General features: G+C 45.2%; 1 protein-coding gene across 1 annotated transcript in view; it reads right to left on the bottom strand.

Moving 5' to 3' along the window:
* The window catches only part of MTCL2 (microtubule crosslinking factor 2), a 197,779-nt gene extending 183,999 nt beyond the window's left edge, over positions 1-13,780 (bottom strand). Inside the window, exon 1 of the mRNA XM_082271721.1 lies at positions 13,173-13,780. Coding sequence (XP_082127847.1) covers positions 13,173-13,646 — 474 coding nt within the window. The 5' untranslated portion in view covers positions 13,647-13,780. The remainder of the gene's footprint in view (positions 1-13,172) is intronic.
* Between the last annotated feature and the right edge of the window lie 10,411 nt (positions 13,781-24,191).

The following is a 24,191-nucleotide window of genomic DNA, read 5'->3' as shown; positions in this document are numbered from 1 at the left end:
CTCGGCTGTCATTACAAGGAGCAGGAGGGACGTCCCCCCCTCCCACAGCTCACCCGTGTCTCCAGTCCCACCGGGAGACCCAGGCAACCACCCTGCATGGCCGCCGAACACCCGGTCAAAGCCGCATTCGGCTCTGTTCGGGTCTCCATGCAAAAACCCGGAAGTGATGTCATGAGTGACATCACTTCCGGGTACTCGGCGCCAGATAAAAAAAAAAAAAAAAAGACAGCATTCAAAAGAGCCAAACTTGGCGTTTTGAATGCTTTTAAGTGCAGAGGAGGAGCCTGCATGGCCGCCGAAGACCCAATCAAAGCCACATTCTCCATGCAAAAACCCGGAAGTGATGACATGACATTACTTCCGGGTTTTCGGCGCCAGATTTAAAAAAATGACAGCATTCAAAACAGTCAAACTTGGCATTTTGAATGCTTTTGAGTGCAGAGGAGGGGTTTGGGGTCTTTTAGACCCCCAGATCCCTCCACAAGAGTACCTGTCAAGAAGAAAAAAATAAAATACATTTTAAATGTACAAAAATATCGGCGCATATTATAGGATCTGTATGATCTCGATGTGCATTTGGGGCTCTCATTTGAGTCCTCAGTGCTCCTTCCATAATTTTGCAAATAGATCAACTTCTATGTCTTGAACACAAGATTGGTCTAATGTTTATATGAATGTAGTATGGAGATCAGTGTGTAAACTTCTTTAGGAGAAGAGAATGACGTAAATGGTTCTATATATAAAAGAGCGTCTGCGTAATATAAATGAAACCTTGCGTACTATAAAAATCTGTACAGTAGATATATATACAATTTAATATCAACACAAGACCATCTACTAGGAGTATATGGAATCCATCAAAGTGCTGCCAGGTTGAGAGGAGGGCACAAGGGCCAAGAATGTCTTCTCACTTCAGACAGCTGATCGGAGTGGTGGGGAGGAGAGATGTGTTATTCAACCCATTGCAATAGAGTGCAGATCACAGAGCATTGCTTACAAGGCGCCCCGTTCCCCCCCCCCCCCCCCCGTTATTTTCAGCATACAAAGCTTTATTATATTTTGCTGACACTTCCATCTTTTACTGCGGTGGCTCCTTTTATTAACCAGCCAGTGCATTGTGCGCGCTCCCCCATCGTGCGCGCTCCCCCGGGAGCTTTAATTGAACCGGTTGCTGTGTTCGTCATGAGCAAAGCACCAGTTCACTCCATTGGGCAATAGAACAAAGTTGTTTAGCTCATTGTACAGAGAGTATATCTGTGTTTACGGGTACCTCATCCCTAGTAGAGTAGCAAAGATATAGGGGTTTGGGGCATAAGGTGGGACTTTATAGGGTACCGTTGTAGAACCAATAAATATGGTAAATTGAATATATTAAAATGTACTTTATTACATATAATCCCCCAAGAGAAAGAGGGGATAAAAAAACTACACAAATTAAATCATATACATACACACACACACATATATATATATACATACCGTATCTTCCGGCGTATAAGACGATTGGGCGTATTAGACGACCCCCCCTAATTTTTATCTACCGGTAATACTTATACTTAGGTTACCTTGGAGATATTATACTCGGCATATAAGACGACCCCCAATTTTGGGGGATTTTTTTGAGGTTCAAAAGTAGTCTTATACGCCAGAAAATACAGTATATATCTCAACAACAAGACATATACACTTATTTAAAATTATCAAAACAAAACACAATCACATCCTTGTTGTGTAGGTGGGATCATCAGAGATTACAGCTAGGCCAGGCTGAGCCGGTACCAATATGTATTGCTCTAATTGATCCACTACCCGACATGTTTCGCGGTGTGTACCGCTTCTTCAGGGGCGCAAGGGTATGGAGCTTGTAGCAGAAGAAATTGACACAAAGGCCGAGGCAAACGCGGACACTCCCACCTAGGCGACTGGTGGTAACAGATCAAAGGTAGGCTATGCCGGAGGCCAACTAAGTCCCCCCCGGAGGGCATGGATGATCAAAAGGTATAATGTAGCTGAAACAGAGTGTCCAGCCAATGTTATAGGCCAGGAACTGCGTGATGGTCAGATGGTGGGATGGACCGGCAGAGCATGGGTGTATAATACACACAAGAAAGAAGAAATGTATGGATGCGACTCAACTGGCTGTCGTGTCTCGCTTCCACCATCTGCAAGATGGTAGAACAAGATAATCCCAGTTTATTATATATCCTTGGAACGTGATTTTTAGAGGTCAAATGCACCCTTTAGATCAGGGTTTCTCAACCAGGGTTCTGTGGATCCCTAGGGTTCCTCCTGACGTTGCTAGGGGTTCCTTGAGCAATGGGCAATTTCTGCCTCTCAGATACGTTTTCAATGACACCATTGTTCCTTTTAGCTATCTGTAAGGGGATAATTCTTCCCAATGATGACAAGAGTAAAGTGGGGTACACACTAGTAGAAAATCTGCCGAAAATTCCCATCCGAGGCAAAATCGTAAGACTTTCGGCTAGTGTGTACACAACTTTCAGCAGCCGATGCTGACATTTTCAATGAAAAAAATGGAGGGAGAAACACCAAAATTTTTATCGTCCGTCCCCAGAAGACCAATTTTCGTTTAATGTGTATGCAGTACGTCCGTGAAAAATCGGATACGAAAGACTGCGCATGATCTGAAGTTGCTGACGACCCGGAAGTCTAGGAACAAATGTCCCAAATAAATAAATAAATAAATAAATAAAAAAATCGGACGAGAAATTTCGTGAACATTATGCACTGTCAACTAAAAACGGTTATGACCGCTGAGCAAGAGAGAGAAAAATCGGAGGATATTTCGTCCGATTTCCGTCAAGTGTGTACGAGCCTTAAGGAGCATTCTTCTCACTGACTGTCACACTAATGTGTCTAACCTCTACCAAAAACTTAAAAGGCCAAGTTCACCTTTTTTGCCGTAAATTCCAGCTTCCCTTTGTACCAACATACCATTAATGTACCTCTGTTGCAGAAAATATAATGCTTTCTATATATTCCAGGGTAGGCTTTACCTCAGCCTCCAGTTTGTTCTATAGAAAACTCTCCTATTACTTCCAGGTACACACGCGTCGAAAATCCGCAGGGAATATTCGTCCAACGACCGATCTGCCGATTTTCGGCTTGTTAGTATGATGCCACCGACAACCAACTCCAAATTTTCGGCCGAAAAAAATTCTGGTGTGCAGGCTATAAAATTTTTGTCCGCCGTCAAAACACCTCCGATTTTCGTGCAGTCAGTACAGATTTCGACAGGGAAAAATCTTATGAGCAAGTCTGGGCATGCTCAGAGAAGAAAGAACACAAAGAAAGCAAACCAACACATGACATCACTTCTGAAGTAGAATTTTGTCGTGCGGGAAAATTCGTGTGCAGTCTAGGCACATTCCAACCAACAGACACCACTCTGGACAAAAGACGGACGATCGGTCGGCGAAAATTCGTTGCGTGTGTACGGGGCTTTAGAGTCAAGAAGTAGTTCAGCAGTTGACCTGATTTGATACAAACTGTGCATTTTCCCTCCTCCAGGAGAGTGATCCTGCCCACCTCTATATTTACATGCAGACATGGTCAGTGAGCACCATTCTCCCTGCATACACAGCCAGTGCCTTCCTGCGCTGATCGATCATTTTGTGCCTTATTTTCTTCTTGCATTAATCGTTCATTTGGCAGAGTGTGCAGGAGCAGAGTGATCACATAGCAGCCTATGAGGAGTAGGGCTGTAGTATTGAAAACAGGAGAAGTGTGTCCCTGGAAGTCTTTAAAGCTCACCATACACAACACAATCTGATTGTGCGATCTCCTTTATATCCACCATCAACTATGTAGTACAAGGGCCTGAAAAGGGAAATTCTGTCCGAAAAGATAAACCAATGACAAAACAATATACACATAAATGTATAGATCACCAGTTCATGCGCTGATCACAGAGACTCTCCACGGCCTGTCCAAAAATATAACCTTTCAAATTGCATCATCTCAATCTGCAACATTTCTTGCCATTTGCAATAACAATACAGGTTATTCTGTAAAATATAATGCGTCTGTGTAAGAACCATCTTGATAGAAGCTCCAGAATGGACTGAAAATACATTTCTTTGGCCACCAGGTAGCTATTCAGTGGTAAGTAAAAGCTGTGAGTGAATGGCTGCTGATTGGTCCATGTGGGCACAGGCGACCTCTATGTACCCTTGCCGCTGCTGTGAAATGACAAGTACCAGCATGCCATCCTTTCACAACAAACTATCTGGGCTCAGCCATTCTTCCCATGAATTGTAGATTAAAGACAGATTCTCTATGCTGTCACACCAGCTACACTGAGCACAGCATGCGAGTCCTGCCAGCCATTTCTCTTTCTTGGCACAGAACCTACCATTAAGGAACAATAAAACAGCGTTTCCAAACACTCCAAAGATGGTATAAACTTTCACACCAGACTGTTTAAAGAAAAAAAAAAAAAATTGTCCTCAGAAAACACCATGCGGGGACACCTGGTGCAAACCCTCCGCTGACAGCTGATACACCATGTCTGCTGTCAGGAAATTTTAACCCTCTGTTGGTCAGTTCTTCCAGGCTACATGGAATGTACCTTACAACAAACAAGGCATTCTTTTCTGTTTGACTTTTCTAAAACGCTATCATGTTACAAATGTTACTCTTATTCTATTTCCATTGTACTGTATACCCCTTCAGCTATACCGATGTCCTTTTTCCAATTACCAGTTGTGGCTCTGGCTGGAACAAAGGCAAAGGGTCAGTCCATTGAGAGGGTAGAAGGCCACTGCGATGGTCAACCCACTGGAGCGCCTATTTTGGAGTTCCTGGCTCTGCAAACCTTCAGGGCCGGTTCCCACTGGTGCGATGCGGGAACCCTGCGAATCCACATCGCACCCGACTCACAGGCAGTTCACACTGCCACATGCGAACTGATGTGGCACTCCTTTGTTTCCACCAGACATTCATCAAAAAAATTGGAGATGCAATCTCAAATTGTAGATATCTCATTTACTTCATATCTTCATACATTTAGACCCCGTTCACACTGGGGCGAGCCGACTTTGCCGGGCGACCTGTGAAGTCGCGGTGCGTAGCTCGCACCGCGACCTCGGAGCGGCCGGCACGGACTTCATATAACTGAAGTCAATGCAGGTCGCTCCGAGTCGCCCCAAAGAAGCTCCGGACCCTTTTTCTAAATCGGAGCGACTTGTGTCGCTCCTATTAGAATGGATCCACAGCTTCTCTATGGCAGGCGACCTACGGCGACCTGTCAGGCGACCAGGTCGCCTGACAGGTCGCCCCAGTGTGAACCGGCTCTTACAGGTAAATATAAATTTACAAGCGACTGCACAGTTTCAGACATGCATACGTCCTTTATCAAGCTGCATTATCAGATATCTACAATTTGAGAATATATATATTATATTATAATTATATATATATATATTTTTTTTTTTTTTTAACTGAAAAGGTAAACATTTTCACTTTTGGCCAAGTGCATTCTGCGTTTGCGGTACCAAAATTTTAATTTCGGTGCACCTCCATTAACCACTTGCCGACCAGTCACGTTGACTGTACTGCGGCGAAATGGTTCGTTATCGTCTGGAGACGTAGACCAGACATTCCCCTCTCTCGGCGGCGCGTGCACCGCCACCGGAGGCTCGCTCCAGCTGTATTCAGTTACAGCGGGAGTCGGGCCAGGGGAGGAGCGGCAGCGATCGCCGCTGCTCTTCCCCGATCGTCGGGGAATCGAGTCTGTTTACACAAGCGGGGGGATCTCCTAAGTCACAGACAGTGACAGATTGCAGGGTTCAGCATAGCAGATGTGTGCTAACTAAACCCCTGTATTGACGCAAACTGTTAGACAGGCCAATTTGGTTGGTAAGCAGACTGGTTGGCAAATTGAACTGGGAATTTTATCTTTGTTTGTTTCATGTGCGTTGCCCTTCCATTTGTTCTTTGCTATGAAGGCCAGTTATAGGTGGGGGCAGAGGCCATTTTCTTTCTTCTTTCTTTTCAGCATAGCTGAACCTGTGATCTGTCCCTGTGTCACTCAGTCACCTCCCCCCACACACGTCAGTAAGCACCAGGCATACATTAACCCCTCCCTCTCCAATGAAAATTAACCCCTTCCCTGCCAGTGTCATTTTTACAGTAACAGTGCATATGTATAGCACTGATTACTGTAGTAATGTCACTGGTACCCCCAAAAGTGTCAGTCAAGGGTTCGATCTGTCTGCCGCAATGTCGCAGTCCCGCAAAAAAAAAAAAAAAAAACCCAGATCGCCGCCATTACTCGTTAAAAAAAAAAAAACACCAAAAATGACAGAAATCTTTCCCTTAGTTAGTAGACGCAATAACTTTTGTGCAAACCAATCAAAATACGCTTATTGCGATTTTTTTTTACCAAAAATATGTAGCAGAAGACAAATTGGCCTAAAATGATTAAAAAAAAAAATTTGATTTTTACATTTTTTTTGGGGGGGGGGGGATTTCATATAAAAAAAAAAAAAAATTTGAAAAATATAATTTTTTCAAAATGGTCGCTATTTTTTTGTTTATAGCGCAAAAAGTAAGCCCCCATTCACACTGGGGCGACGCTACTTCGCACCGCGACCTCGTAACATTGAAGTCTATGGTGGTCGCCTCCTGGTCGCCCCAAAGAAGCTCCGGACCCTTTTTCTGAGTCGGAGCGACTTGTGTCGCTCCTATCAAAACGGGTCCGCAGCTTCCCTATGGGAGGCGACCTGCGGCGACCTGTGAGGCGACCAGGTCGCCTCACAGTTCGCCCCAGTGTGAACGGGGGCTTAAAATCACACAGGTGATCAAATACCTCCAAAAGAAAGCTCTGTTTGTGGGGAAAAAAAAAGGACGTAAATTTCGTTTGGGTACGGCATCGCACGACCGCGCAATTGTCAGTTAAAGTCGCACAGTGCCGAATCGCAAAAAGTGGCCTGGACGTAAGACAGCAAAATTCTCCGGTGGTAAAGTGGTTAATTAGGAGATATATCATGACCTGGATAAATGAGAACCTTCCCAGATATACTTGGGTTTAGTTACAGTTTGTACATTTGGGATCAAACTTCTCCTGTGGTGGTGGGGGGGGGGGGGGGGGTCTTGTTTATTCTAATGCATTTTCCATAATATGAAGAAAGAAAAAAAGCAAAACAGGGAGCCAATCCTTTAGTTTCCATAACACCCCCAACAAAGTGTAGACACCGGTCTGCCCACACTGCTAATCCTGGAAAGTAGATGAGACTTTGGAGAATGAACTTTCAGAAAACACCAAGTCAGTAAACCTCAGTATATAACACGATACTCGTCTACGGTGCAAGGGTAATGTATAATATAACCGGCACACTCATACATAGAACACAGAGTTATGATTAACCTGGAAAGCACGACATCCATCCCATCTGCATATCAGGAAATGATCCGTTTATGCGTGATGATTAACACCCCCCCCCCCCCCCAACCTTTCTGATGCCAAAAGTGTCTGCTGAGGACAGGATTGCTTCACAGACAGTTCAATCTTCATCTTCTAAACCTGCTAAAATTGCAGCTAAGGGGAATGCTTGCCCTGTTTGTTGGTATGACATGATAGAGGAGATATTCTAAGATGGTGACAGTCCTGCCAAGAAGATACGGTTAAAGCCTTCCTCCATCCACCCGTGTCACACCAGGCCAAGAGTTCCTTCCAGCAATTCTGCTACCAACCTATTCTAGATTTACAAGGTAAAGCTGCAATGATTTCTAGTAGTAAACATCAACATAATTTAGTTCACACCCCTCCACCCCAAGCTGAACTGACGATACCTTATGAAATACATGGCAGGATCTGTATGGTATTGGTCAGGAGCTTAGGTGGAAGCAGCCAATCATAGGCTCTGACTGCCTAGCAGGGATTCCCAAACTACGTCCCTCCAGCTGTTGCAGAACTACACATCCCATGAGGCCTTGTAAAACTCTGACAATCACAGACATGACTGGGCATGATGGGAATTGTAGTTCCTGAAAAACTGGAGGGCCATAGTTTGGGAATCCCTGGCCTAAAGAAAGCAGCACCTTCTACTGTAAATGCCCATCCTGCCAGGACTGAGCCTCTGTATCCAGATGGAGAAAGGGCTGAAGAAAACGAGGTGGACTCTGTTGGTAGGGATAGAAAATAGATAGAACTTTATATGTAGGCTCATATCATCTTAGGCATTCATTCCGGACCCCCCTTTAACACAACAAAAGGACAAGCACACAGTCCATAGTAATATAGCACAGAGTACAGAGGTATTCTACAGTTAAGGGGGCTTCCGTGTTTCTGTATCAGCCTACCATCAGCTGGAAAATACTTCCCATCAGAGGGGAGAGAGAAGACCCATCAGATGGGGTGGGGAGGTCCGAGAAGGGAGAAGACGACCCAGTAGGTGGTGGGGGGGTGTCAGAAGTGGGACAAGAGGACCAATCCGATGAGGGGTGGGGGGGTAGAGAAAAAGACCCATCAGATGGATTAGCGGGGGGTTTAGAAGACCCATCAGACTTGGGGGCAGGGGGAGAGTGAAGAAGACCCTTCAGATTTGGAAGCGGGGAGAAGGGGGCAGTGAAGACGACCCATCAGATTTGAGGGCGGGGGAGTGAAGACGACCCATCAGATTTGAGGGCGGGGGAGTGAAGACGACCCATCAGATTTCGGGGGGGGGTGAAGACCCATCAGATTTCGGGGGGGGGGGGGTGAAGACCCATCAGATTTCGGGGGGGGGGGGTGAAGACCCATCAGATTTCGGGGGGGGGGGTGAAGACCCATCAGATTTCGGGGGGGGTGAAGACCCATCAGATTTGGGGGGGGGTGAAGACCCATCAGATTTGGGGGGGGGTGAAGACCCATCAGATTTGGGGGGGGGGAGAGAAAACAACCCTCCAGGTGGGGTGGGGGGGGGGGGAGATTCATCATTGGGTCGGTGAAGACCTGTATTGAATAAACCATGCAAAAGACCCAATGATTTCAGTGTTACATCCGTATATGAGGATCCGGTGACATTTTTGTTCTGCAATGATTTGTGTGGTTGACACCCTTCATGGTCCACCCGGTCAGATTCTCCCTTTACGGTGGATGCCAAAACTGCTGTAGATCTGGTCCCCCATCTGACAGGACGTTACCTGGCTTACAAACATGTAAAAACACAGCTGCCCCAGGGCAGGTCGCCAATCTTGGCCACCCACATGGCAATTTTGGCACAAAGAGCCGACACAAATTAGAATGCCATGAAGCAAGGTTATTTAAAAGGCTGTGAAGTTTTGTTCACCTACGAGGGTCCCATGACTGGTCTTTCATTGGTGAATTCAGCCTCTGGCTGCTGATTTCTTCTTTCACATCAAGGAATTGGAAATCATGGCAGCTAAAAACACCTCTCTAATCAAGCTTTTCTCTGTACTGGAGTACGTTAGGGCTACAATAGCCAGGTTGGACTGAGACTCTAACCTGCCACCCCAGCAACCCCATAGCTCCTCCCCTTCAGATAACCACTTATAAGGTCATCAACAGGAACCCACCCCACTGGCCCCTCCCACTAATGGAGTATTTTAAAGCTATAGCAGTGAGAATGACTTGTCTGTCCAATCATTCCCCCCACCACCCCAGATCTTCAATTTTAACATACCATGAATTAGGTCAACATTAACAACCAGTTTCTATCAGTATTAGAATACTATAAGACTACATCAGCAACAATGGCCCCTCATATCAGACCCCCTCCACACCAGCCCTGTCCCAAGTTCCACACCTTCAGATAGTCAAGAATTAGGTCTAAAAATGGCAGCCTATTGGCTTGTCTCGGTATTGTGCTGTGTCATCCAGTAAGGTCTGATTCTCTAATCACACCCCTTCCACCCTAGCTCCACCCCCACGGTTCCTCACACCTTCAGATATTCATGAATTAAGCCAACATGGGTTACCTATCAGCTTCTCTTAGTATTGTGTGCCTTTAAGGCTATAGGACAGCCAGAATGGTCTTGACACCAACTACGCACCTATGACCCGCCCCCACAGTTCCTCACCTTCAGATAGTTCTATCAGTTTCTCAGTAATTTAAGGGTATGGCAGCAAGAATGGACTCTCTTATTACAACCCCACCATCCCAGTCCCTCCCCTGCAGTTCTTCACCAGAGACTAATGAAGTAACTTCTCCCTTGCGGTTACACACCTTCAAAAAGTCATCAATTAGGTCAACAATAGCAACCCATCGGTTCCACTCAGTATTATACTACTTTACCGGCATACAACATCCAGAATGGCCCGATTCTCTAACCACAACCCCACCATCCTATCTCTGCACCTTCAGATAATGGTTCTTATCAGTGTCTCTCAAAATAGATTCTTTAACCACACCCCCCACCTTTACAGTTCCTCACTAGACATGAAGTCCTGAATTCGCTCCGCCCCTACAATTTCTCATATTTAAATATTAATGGATTAGGTCAATTATGGCAACCTATCAGCTTGTCTCAGTATTCTGCTAATTTAATGCTACATGGCAGCCAGAAAGGCCTGATTCCCTAATCACACCCCTTCTCCCCAAGCTCCGCCCCCACAGTTCTGCACATTCAGATCGCTGTTCTATTGATTTCTCTCAGTATTGGAGTTATTTAAGGCTATGGAAGCCAGGATGGACTCTTTAACCACACCCCCACCTTTCTAGTTTCTCACCAGAGAGTCCTGAATTAGCGCCGCCTAGAGCTGCACGATTCTGGATAAAATGAGAATTGCTTAGAATAAAGATCGCGAGTCTCGGCGTAACATCATCTTTTACATTTGTGTAAAAAAAATTTAACTAACTTTACTGTTTATGTTTATGTTTATATAATGTGTATTTTTTCCCAAAAAAAAAAACTGCATTTGAAAGACTTCTGAGCAAATACAGTGTGACATTTTATTTTATTCTCTAGGGTCTCTGCTAGAAAGAAAAAAAAAAAATATATTATATTATATAAAATAATAATAAAAAATGATATACACACACATACATATATATGTTTGGGGGTTGGAAGTAAATTTTTTAGCAAAAAAATACTGATATTAACTTGTAAGCAACAAATGTCAGAAAAAGGCCTAGACTTTAGGAGGTTAAACTGCCATTCCTTACAGACCGAAGTTAATTCCTTTGATCTAAAAGAATGAAAATGATACATTGTAACACATTGTGTTTATAGTCGTCTAGCAGCCTTAACAATGTCGATAAACATTTGCTAGAGGCTTTTTTGTTGCGACAGCTGTGAGTGAGCAGAGAATGGCCCAGTAAGAATCAAGGACCGTTTTAAGATTGTGAGATGGGGGGGGGGGGGAATCCAGATCGCGATTTTTTTTAACAGTTAATCGTGCAGCTCTAGCTCCACCCCTACGGTTCCTCATACTTATAGAATTATGAAATACGCCAACAATGGTAACCTTTTGGCTTCTCTCAATATTGGGAGTACTTTACTATATGACAGTCAGTGTGGGCTGAATCCCTAAGCACACACCCATGTTTCCAGCCCCTCCCTTGAAGTTCCTCACTAGAGTCCTGAATTAGTTCTGCCCCTACGGTTCCCCATATTTAGATATTCACGAATTAGGTCAACAATGGCAACCTATTGGCTAATCTCAGTATTTTGCTACTTTAACGCTACACGCCAGCCGGAAAGGCCCCTTCTACCCTAGCTCCGCCCCCGCGGTTCTGCACCTTTATAATCACCATTTTATTGATTTCTCCCAGTACTGAAGTAATATAAGGCTATGGCGGCCAGAATGGACTCTCTAACCACACCCCCATCTTTCCAATTCCTCACCAGAGAATCCTGAATTAGCTCCGCCCCTACGGTTCCTTATATTTCGATTTTCATAGAATAGGCCAACAATGACAGCCAACTGACTTCTCTCAGTATTGGAGTCACTACTTTACTATATGACAGTCAGTGTGGGCTGAATCTAACCACACCCCTACGTTTCCAGCCCCTCCCTTGCAGTTCCTCACCAGAGAGTCCTGAATTAGTTCTGCCCCTACGGTTCCTCATATTTAGATATTCACAAATTAGGTCAATGGCAACCTATTGGCTAGTCTCAGTATTGTGCTACTTAACGCTACACAGCAGCCTGAAAGGCCTGAGTCTGTAATCACACCCCTTCTACCCTAGCTCTGCCCCCGTGGTTCTGCGCATTTACATCACCATTTTATTGATTTCTCGCAGTACTGGAGTAATATAAGGCTATGTCAGCGAAAATGGACTCTCTAACCACACCTCCACCTTTACAATTTCTCATTAGAGAGTCCTGAATTGGCTCCGCCCCTACGGTTCCTCATATTTTGATTTTCATGCATTATGCCAACAATGACAGCCTACTGACTTCTCTCAGTATTGGAGTATTTTACTATATTACAGTCAGTGTAGGCTGCATCTAACCACACCTCCACATTTCCAACCCCTCCCTTGCAGTTCCTCACCAGAAAGTCCTGAATTGGCTCCGCCCCCTACAGTTTATCATATTTAGATTTTCATGCATTAGGCTAACAATGACAGCCTACTGACTTCTCTCAGTATTGGAGTACCTTACTATATGACAGTCAGTGTGGGCTGAATCTAACCACACCCCCACATTTCCAACCCCTCCCTTGCAAGAAAGTCCTAAATTAGCTCCGCCCCTACGGTTCCTCATATTTAGATTTTCATGCATTATTAAAACGTCACAATGACAGCCTACTGACTTCTCTTAGTATTGGAGTACCTTACTATATGACAGTCAGTGTGGGATGAATCTAACCACACCCCCAAGTTTCCAGCTCCTCCCTTGCAATTCCATACCAGAAAGTCCTAAATTAGCTCCGCCCCTACAGTTGCTTACATTTAGATTTTCATGCATTATTAGACCAACAATGACAGCCTACTGACTTCTCTCAGTATTGGAGTACCTTACTTTATGACAGTCAGTGTGGGCTGAATCTAACCACACCCCCACATTTCCAACCCCTCCCTTGCAGTTCCATGCCAGAAAGTCCTAAATTAGCTCCGCCCCTACAGTTCCTCACATTTAGATTTTCATGCATCAGGCCAACAATGACAGCCTACTGACTGCTCTCAGTATTGGAGTACAGTGTGGACTGAATCTCTAACCACGCCCCACCCCTCTTAGCTCCGCCCCCGCGGTCTCTCACCTTGAGATAGTCGTTCTCGGAGCGCAGTTCCTCCATCTCCCTCATCAGCCCCTCGGTGGCCCCGTCTAGGATGTCCTCGGTGAGGTCGGAGAAGGCCATGGAGGTGCTGAGCTGCATCCGGCTGGACGTCCCCTCGCTGCTCCCCCGGCTGCTGCTGTTCTCCTCCGAGGCACACGATCCCTCCGAGCTGCTATCCGTCCCCCGGCCCACCCCCGCCGCCTTACCGCCCTTCCCCCCGGAGGGACGGGATGGGGCCCCCACCGGCTTCTTGGCAGTCCCGGGAGACGGCAGCGGGCGGCGGGGCCCGGGAGGAATGACCGACAGGGAGACCGGAGATCCTCGGCGAGCCTTGGACAGGGACCAGCCGCTCAGCTCCTTGGGGCGGGCCGGGGATGGAGCCCGGTTCAGCTTCTTCTTCTCCGGTAACGGCGGAGGGGTTCCTCCTCCCCCTCCTCCGGGCCCCGCCGGCTCCATCGCCGCTTCCCCGTCTCCGCACAGCACAACCAGAGCGCGAGCCGCCCGCTTCTCCCTCCCCCGCCCGGCTCTGTCAGTGGTCCTGCCCGGCGCGTGCCTCTGTATAACGGACGGTGATGTGTCTCCTGTGCGCATCGGACTCATCTACTTACAGGGAGGAGGAGGGGGGGAGGACCCAGAGACGGGAGGAGGAGATGGCACATCCTGCAGCAGCCACAGGCATCGGTATTGTCAGGGAGATTGAGGCGGGGACAAGACATCTGTAGTCACCGCCCCGTTCCTCACACCCACCTATCACAGGCTCAGGATGAGAGATCTGAATCCTATACTGAAGCCACAAGTCCTGCCAGCACAGTGAGGCTGATTTACTAACATTGGAGAGTGCATGATATGGTGCAGCTCTGCATAGAAACCAATCAGCTTCCAGGTTTTATTCTCCAATCTTAATTGAATAAGCGGAAGTTAGCAGCTGTTGAATGACAATTGCGCTGTCATGCAACACTCTACCCATAGGACATTATTAGCATTTTTTTCACACAAATAGAGATTTCTTTTGGTGGTGTTTAATAACTTCTGGGATCTTTACATTTTGCTAAACAAACAAAAAAAAGACAAAATTTTGAAGGAAAAAATAAAAAATTTTCATGTTTTGTTTTAAAGTTTTGCAAACTTAATTTTTCTCTTTCACTGAAGTGCGCTGATGAGGCTGCACTGATAGGCAGTGATAAGGCGACACCAATAGATGGCACTGATGGGCACTTATAAAGGGCTGCACTGATAGGCAGTGATAAGGCGACACCAATAGATGGCACTGATGAGCACTGATGAGGCTGCACTGATAGGCACTGATGAGCCGACACCAATAGATGGCACTGATGGGCACAGATGAGGCTGCACTGATAGGTGGCACTGATGGGGCAGCACTGAGGGGCACTGATGAGGCTGCACTGATAGGCAGTGATAAGGCGACAAATAGATGGCACTGATGTGCACTGATGAGGCTGCACTGATAGGCAGGGATAAGGCGACACCAATAGATGGCACTGATGAGCACTGATGAGGCTGCACTGATGGGCACTGATAAGCCGACACCAATAGATGGCACTGATGGGCAAAGATGAGGCTGCACTGATAGGTGGCACTGATGGGGCAGCACTGGGGGGCACTGATGAGGCTGCACTGATAGGCAGGGATAAGGCGACACCAATAGATGGCACTGATGTGCGCTGATGAGGATGCACTGATAGGCAGGGATAAGGCGACACCAATAGATGGCACTGATGGGCACTGATGAGGCTGCACTGATAGGCAGTGATAAGGCGACAACAATAGATGGCACTGATGTGCACTGATGAGGCTGCACTGATAGGCAGTGATAAGGCGACTCCAATAGATTGCACTGATGTGCGCTGATGAGGCTGCACTGATAGGCAGTAATAAGGCAACACCAATAGATGGCACTGATGGGCACTGATGAGGCTGCACTGATAGGCAGTGATAAGGCGACACCAATAGATAGCACTGATGGGCACTGATGAGGCTGCACTGATGGGCACTGATAAGCCGACACCAATAGATGGCACTGATGGGCAAAGATGAGGCTGCACTGATAGGTGGCACTGATGGGGCAGCACTGGGGGGCACTGATGAGGCTGCACTGATAGGCAGGGATAAGGCGACACCAATAGATGGCACTGATGTGCGCTGATGAGGCTGCACTGATAGGCAGGGATAAGGCGACACCAATAGATGGCACTGATGGGCACTGATGAGGCTGCACTGATAGGCAGGGATAAGGCGACACCAATAGATGGCACTGATGTGCGCTGATGAGGCTGCACTGATAGGCAGTGATAAGGCGACAACAATAGATGACACTGATGTGCACTGATGAGGCTGCACTGATAGGCAGTGATAAGGCGACTCCAATAGATTGCACTGATGTGCGCTGATGAGGCTGCACTGATAGGCAGTAATAAGGCAACACCAATAGATGGCACTGATGGGCACTGATGAGGCTGCACTGATAGGCAGTGATAAGGCGACACCAATAGATGGCACTGATGGGCACTGATGAGGCTGCACTGATGGGCAGTGATAAGGCGACACCAATAGATGGCACTGATAGGCACAGATGAGGCTGCACTGATAGGTGGCACTGATGGGGCAGCACTAGGGGGCACTGATGAGGCTGCACTGATAGGCAGTGATAAGGTGACACCAATAGATGGCACTGATGTGCGCTGATGAGGCTGCACTGATAGGCAGGGATAAGGCGACACCAATAGATGGCACTGGTGGGCACTGATGAGGCTGCACTGATAGGCAGTGATAAGGCGACAACAATAGATGGCACTGATGTGCACTGATGAGGCTGCACTGATAGGCAGTGATAAGGCGACTCCAATAGATTGCACTGATGTGCGCTGATGAGGCTGCACTGATAGGCAGTAATAAGGCAACACCAATAGATGGCACTGATGGGCACTGATGAGGCTGCACTGATAGGCAGTGATAAGGCGACACCAATAGATGGCACTGATGGGCACTGATGAGGCTGCACTGATGGGCAGTGATAAGGCGACACCAATAGATGGCACTGATAGGCACAGATGAGGCTGCACTGATAGGTGGCACTGATGGGGCAGCACTAGGGGGCACTGATGAGGCTGCACTGATAGGCAGTGATAAGGTGACACCAATAGATGGCACTGATGTGCGCTGATGAGGCTGCACTGATAGGCAGTGATAAGCAGGCCGGAACAAGGGGTGGGTGGGAGGAACGACTGCCCTGGGTGCAATGGTTCACTGTAGGGATGGGGGTGTTTACTGTAGGGATAGGGGCACCTTCCTTCTGTTACAGAGCTGACAAGGGCAGTGATTTTGACAAGCGAGCGACTGCTGGGTGTAGGATCCTTAAGCTTGAACAACATGATTGGGGGAGGGGCACAGTTTGGCATCTTTGCCCTGGGCACTGGATAACCTTGTCCCAGCACTGGTGATACAGCTACACCAATGGATGGCACTGATAGGCACTGATAAGGTGACAACGATAGGTGGCACTGATGAGGCTGCACTGATAGGCACTGATAAGGCGACACTGATAGGTGACACTGATGGGCACTGATGAGGCTGCACTGATAGGCAACACTGAAGGGCACTTATAGGTGGCACTGATGGGGCATTGATGAGGCTCCACTGATAGGCAACACTGATGGGCACTGATAGGTGGTGCTGATGGGCACTGATAGGTAGCACTGATGGGCATTGATAGGTGGCACTGATGAGGCAGCATTGGGGGGCATTGATCTGGCTACACTAATAGGCAACACTGATGGGCACTGATAGGTGGCGCTGATGGGCACTGGTAGGTGGCACTGACAGGCAGCACTGATAGGGGACACTGATGATGAGGCACAGGTGGGCACTGATTAGCAACACTGATGAGAAGGCACTGATTGGCAGCACTGGTGGGACTGCACTGATAATCAGGACACTAATAATCAAATTTACTGCTACAGGGCAGCCATTCTGTGCAGAATCATGTATACGTATACACACGCGATTCTGCAATCCTGCCTACAGGGGGCATGCGCACCCACTTATACTGTGATTACTCACAACAGAAGCCAATTAGTGGATGGCGGGCAATGGATGTCTGCCAGCACCCGCCGATCATCAGGAAGAGATGCTGGACAGAGCTCTGCCTATGTAACCAATGCAGAGCTCTATCCTGACAGGGGGGAAGTGAAGGCTTTTATTTCCCTACAAAGCAGAGAAAGGAAATCCATCACCTTTCTTAGTAAAAGCATCACACTGTTTACACAAAAACACTGGCTAGGCACACATTTAACCCTTTGATACATTGTTCCTTTCAGACACGGAGCTGCCATTCGGCCCCGCCCCCTCTCTCTCCTGATTAGCTAACTGACTTTGATTGACAGCCGTGGGAGCCAATCAGAAGGGAAAGTCCTAGACACCAGAGGGACTGGTAGACCTCGCTGGATAGAGATGGGGCTTAGGTAAGTTTTAGGGGGGGCTGCTACACCCAGAAGGTTTTTTTATCTTAATGAATAGAATGCATTAAAATAAAAAAACCTTCTGACTTTACAAAGTTCATTATTTTCTGATAAGGCACATTCACACTGAGGCTGCATTCACAGGGGCATGCAGGGCTGTACAGTGTGAATGTCTGACTATGGCCCAAGAGCCATGGGTATTACATACAGTTGTCTGCACAAATCAATTACAATATTGATTACAGTATGCAGCTTTATTCTGATAAATCTATATCCATGCATATACAGTACATGTGTACAGATGGAGATGTATGCTTCTGGACACAGTCTGCACGCTAAATGCTGAGTCCACCCAAAAGTGACATTCCCATTATAGGTGGAGTCTGGTGGGTGGAGTCACCTGTCAGATTTTAAAAGCTTCACTGAAAACACCATATGTAAAGTGTGGTTGCTTTGAACGGTTCATGGCTGCTGAACTGGTTGCCTGCACACCATATGTGACCCTCAAAGCTATTTCCACCCCCATAGGCTTTGTGATGTCATAATTATTTTTAATGATGTTTAGCTGGCCCCGATTATACAAACATTTGGCCAGAACTCATTTAATTATGGAGAATGGTGGATCTGCTGAAAGACTTTAGGCTTTTGTTGGTGGTTGTGATGAAAAGACGAGTCTTGTGTCCATCTGCTATTTAAAACCTTTTATTATATACTGTATATTAAAAAATTATATTCAGTTAAAAATCGCTAACTGTTTATGTTTACAGGGATTTATTTACCAGAATGGCAGTCAAGAGTCAGTGCCTGTGGCAGCACAAAGCCTCAACATTTATCAAGTGTGATTTTTTTCTGTCTATTTTTTTTAATATAGCTTGAAAAAAATATATATATATACATATATATATATATTTTTTTTATATATATATTTATATATATATATGTGTTTATATATATTTATATATATTTATATATATATATATATATATATATATTTATATATATTTATATATTTATATATATATTTATATTTATATATATTTATATATATATATATATATATATATTTTTATATATATATTTATATTTATATATATATATATTTATATATTTATATATATATATTTATTTATTTATTTATATATATTTATATATATTTATATATATATATATATATATATATATATATATATATATATATTTATATATATTTATATATATATATATATATTTATATATATTTATATATATATATATTTACATATATATATATATATATATATATATATATATATATATTTATTTATATTTATTTATTTATTTATTTATTTACATACATATATATATATATATATATATATATATATATATATATATATATATATATATATATATATATATAAAACGCTGATCGCTGCCATTACTGGTAAAAAAAATAAATAAATAAAGATGACATAAATCTTTCCTAGTTTGTAGATGGAATAAACGTTTGCACAAACCAATCAATATACTCTTATTGGGATTTTTTTAACCAAAAATATGTAGCAGAATACAAATTGCCCTAAAATAATGAGAACATTTTTTCACATTTTTTCATTTTTTTTTTATTGGGAATGTTATATAACAGAAAGTGAAAAATATTGTTTTTTTTTCTTTCAGAGTTGTCCCTCCTTTTTTGTTTATAGCACAAAAAGAAAAAAGAAAAGTCGCAGAGGTAATCAAAAACCATCAAAAGAAAGCTCTATTTGTGTGAAAAAAAGACATCAATTTTATTTGGGTACAGCGTCGCACGACGACGCCATTGTCTGTTGAAATAACACAGTGCCGAATCGCAAAAAATGGCCTGGTCAATAAAGGGGAAAATCTTCTGGTCCAGAACTGGTTAACTTACAGTATCTCACAAAAGTGAGTACACCCCTCACATTTTTGTAAATATTTTATTATATCTTTTCATGTGACAAGACTGAAGAAATTACACTTTGCTACAATGTAAAGTAGTGAGTGTACAGCTTGTATAAGAGCCCATTCAGACTAGCGCGACACGACTTTGGGGGGCGACCTGTGAAGTCGCGTGCACCGCTGTGCACCGCGACTTCGGCGCGACTTGCAGAGACTTCACATAATGGAAGTCTATGCAAGTCGCTCCGAGGTCGCCCCAAAGTAGTACAGGACCCTTTTTATAAGTCGGAGCGACTTGTGTCGCTCCTATTAGAATGGTTCCCATAGCACAGAATGGAGCACGACTTGTCAGGCGACCAAGTCGGAGTAGTGTGAACCGGCACTAACAGTGTAAATTAGCTGTCCCCTCAAAATAACTCAACACATCATTAATGTCTAAACCACTGTGGCCCCGGTTGCCAAGGGCTATGCAGGTGCCATCTGGCCCACCTTCAAGACCATTTTGTCCTACATCTGGCAGTGTCCAAAACTCATCAGTTCGGCACCAGGGTCAACATCAAATTCTTCTAGACCCACAAGGAATGGTGTCCAGTAGCGGTTCTGGACCAGTTGTTATCACACCTGCCGAGCCAGTCTAGCTCCAGCCCATTGTTGCCTTTTGCTTCCAGCCCACTAACGGCTAGCCAGTTCATCAGACATCCTCCTGGCTAATTTAGGCCCCAACCCTAACCAGTTTTCGGGGCGCTCCTTCCGCATCGGAGCGGCCTCAGCCGCATCCCGGCATAGGGTGCCAGATCATATCATTAGAAGATTAGGCAGATGGAAATCTGCCTGCTGTACATTCCGAATCCCCAGGTTGAGATGTCGCAACCCTTCACCAAGCTTGCCCAATAAATGTCATGTATACCAATAAAACAGCTTTCCCTATCCTGGTATTTTTGCCCCCTTTTTATTGTACCGACCAGCTGACCAGGGCCCAACTCAGGTCTATGTTATGTTGTGAGGCTTGTGGCGTCTTTATGTGGTTTCACGTCTATCTCGGTTGGAGGTCTCCGACCATAAATTAGAAGGCCAGTATGGTGACCTGAGTTTATGGGAGAAGCCCAGGGGAGAGGGGGTATTTAAGCAGCCCACTCATCTGTGTTCCTTGATGGTTCCAGTGCACAATACACTCCCACCAAACCCCCTTACAGGGCACTTCCTTCACATCCCTCTTCTACAATCAACCATTACTTGGGTATGCCCCCTTCTTGGTGTACCAACCAGCTGACCAGGGCCCACCTCAGGTCTATGTTATGTTGTGAGTCTTGTGGCGTCTTTATGTGGTTTCACGTATATCTTGGTTGGAGGGCTCCGACCAAAAATTTGAAGGCCAGTATGGCGGCCTGAGTTTATGGGAGAAGCCTGGGGGAGAGGGGGTATTTAAGCAGCCCACTCATCTGTGTTCCTTGATGGTTCCAGTGCACAATACTCTCCTTCCCATCCCCTTTACAGGGCTCTTCCTTCTCATCCCTCTTCTAAAATCAACCATTACTTATCTTGGGTATGGCCCCTTTTTGGTGTACCGATCATGTACACCAAAAAGGGGCCATACCCAAGATAAGTAATGGTTGATTATGTTATGTCTATGTTATGTTGTGAGACTTGTGACGTCTTTATGTGGTTTCACGCCTATCTCGGTTGGAGGGCTTCGACCATAAATTAGGAAGCCAGTATGGTGGCCTGAGTTTATGGGAGAAGCCCGGGGGAGGGGGGTACTTAAGCAGCCCACTTATCTGTGTTCCTTGTCAGGTCCAGTGCCCGATACCCTCCTTCCCATCCCCTTTACGGGGCACTTCCTTCTCATCCCTCTTCTAAAATCAACCATTACTTATCTTGGGTATGGCCCCTTTTTGGTGTACCAACTAGCTGACCAGGGCCCACCTCAGGTCTATGTTATGTTGTGAGTCTTGTGGCGTCTTTATGTGGTTTCACGTCTATCTCGGTTGGAGGGCTCTGGCCATAAATATATATAAATATATATATATATATATATATATATATATATATATATATATATATATATATATATATATATATATATATATAGTATATGCTGCGGGTAAAATTAGTACTGAACACGTACGTAAATATATTTCGAAAGGTGCTATTGACATAAAGTTTTTACCACATGTCGATAACAACTCATGCAATAAATACATACAAAGAAACCAAAAAAAAATAAGTTCAGAAATTAGGCAATGTGTAAAAAAAATATATATAATTTCTTTTTTTATCTTTCTCAAGCTTGTATTAAAAACTAAATTTACAAGTAATTTAAAAGTAAGTCCAATATTTATTTTCTCTTCAGATTTTTTTTTTTTTTAGTATGTATTAAAAAAAATTATCATTTATATTTATTTTTAGTATGTAATAAAAATACACCTACATTAAAAATATGTAAATTCAGTATTGATTTTTATGTTTTTTTGTGTATGTGTACAGTAAACCCCCTTATATCGCGGTTCAGTTTTCGCGGTCCCGGTATTTTGCGCTTTTTTCTGTAAGACCTATTAGTGCCCATTCACACTACCGCGACTTGTCAGGCGAATGGTCAGCCTGACAAGTCGCGGTCCATCCTGTGCTACAGGAACCGTTCTAATAGGAGCGACTCAAGTCGCTCCGACTTAGAAAATATTTCCTGTACTACTTCGGGGCGACATCGGGGCAACTTGCGTTGACATTCCTTATATGAAGTCTGTGCAAGTCGCGCCGAAGTCGCGGTGCACGCAACTTCACAGGTCGCCCCCGAAGTCGTGCCGCGTTAGTGTGAACCGGCACTTAGTATTATTGTATTAATTAATAAATTATTAATTAAATATTTTTGTGTTTTCCATTGCTCTTTCTCTCTCTCTCTCATAATCTTTTATGTGTTTAAATGTGTTTCTATTGTTTTAAAAGTGTGTTTAAAGACCTTAAAATGCTTTTGAATGTACCGTAAAAGTTATAAAAACATGCCTAGGTTGTATTTAAATAGGATATTTCTATTTAGCGGATTTTCACTTATCGTGGGTGGGTCCGGAACGTAACCCCCGCGATGGAAGGGGGTTTACTGTATACAGTATATATTATTATTGTACTGGATTTATATATCGCCAACAGTTTGCATAGCACTTCACAAAGTGCAGTGAGACAGTACAGTTACAATACAATAGGGATTTGATATATATACTCAGTGGTGTATTTTGGTTTCGCGCTGCCCTAGGCAAGACTAAAATTGGACGCCCCCCTTCCCCCCTCCTATGGAAATTTGCCCCACTCCTTCCTTTTTAATGGATGTGACTCCCTCCAATATTGGAGGACTCCAAGTCCCAGCATGATCCCCTGAGATCTCATGAGAGGAGGGGGTGAGAGGGGTGGAAGAGAGAGAGAGAGGGGGGAGAGAGAGGGGGGTGAGAGAGAGGGGGGATGAGAGAGAAAGAGAGAGAGAGAGGGGGGGATGAGAGAGAGAGGGGGGGGTGAGAGAGAGAGAGAGGGGGATGAAAGAGAGAGAGAGTTAGGGGGGGTGAAAGGGAGAGAGAGAGATGATGAGAGAGAGAAAGGGGGGGCGGTGAGAGAGAGAGAGAAAGAGAGAGAGGGGGTGAGAGAGAGGGGGATGAGAGTGGGGGGGATGAGAGAGGAGGGTTGAGAGAAAGGGGGGTAGGAGAGAGAGAGGGGGGTTAAGAGAGGGGGGGGATGAGAGAGAGGGGGGGATGAGAGAGAGAGAGAGGGGGATGAAAGAGAGAGAGAGTTAGGGGGGGTGAAAGGGAGAGAGAGAGATGATGAGAGAGAGAGAGGGGGGGGCGGTGAGAGAGAGAGAGAAAGAGAGAGAGGGGGTGAGAGAGAGGGGGATGAGAGAGGGGGGATGAGAGAGGAGGGTTGAGAGAGAGGGGGTAGGAGAGAGAGAGGGGGGATGAGAGAGAGGGGGGATGAGAGAGAGAGGGGGGTGAGAGAGAAAGAGAGAGGGGGGAGAGAGAGAGAGGGGGTGAGAGAGAGGGGGGGGGTGAAAGAGAGAGAGGGGGGAGAGGCAGGTCTAGCAACCAGTGGCCAAAAGGGTCTCAGGTGGAGGGGGGGGCTGCTTTTTTGCTGCCCCCCTGCAAAGTGCCGCCCTAGGCCTGGGCCTTGTCGGCCTAGGCCAAAATACAGCACTGTATATACTGTATATTTACAGTGCAGTGTATATGTATAACAAGGGAACCGCAGGAGAAGAAGTGAGTGCAGGATATGGTAAGAGGAGTCAGAAGACTCGCTGTAGTTAAAAAGAAAAATGAAACCATCTTTCTTTTCTCTTGTCTGTTAGTCAATACAGTAATGAGCTGAAAATATAAAACCCACCCCATGCTGCCAGAATAGCATATTCTAACATGATTTTCTTTTAATTAATTGTGTGACACAAGGGAAAAACATGTAGAAAAGGGTATTGGCATTTAGTGCGCCATGGGCAGCATGGTTTCCAAACACAGCCCTGAACATACAAAGATTTTACTGTTATTCCATGTATCCTTCTTATTATATCCACTACACATCTGCACCAGCTACTGAACCGGAGAGGCTATTATAAAGATTAAAATAAAAATTGTCCGGTGCAATAACTGCGTGCCGCAGGAAGAGA

This window comes from Pelophylax lessonae (assembly GCF_965119305.1).
Source record: "Pelophylax lessonae genome assembly, chromosome: 11".
NCBI classification, from domain to species: domain Eukaryota; kingdom Metazoa; phylum Chordata; class Amphibia; order Anura; family Ranidae; genus Pelophylax; species Pelophylax lessonae.
Note: the sequence above shows the minus strand (reverse complement) of the source record. Positions and strands in the feature narration are given on the sequence as shown.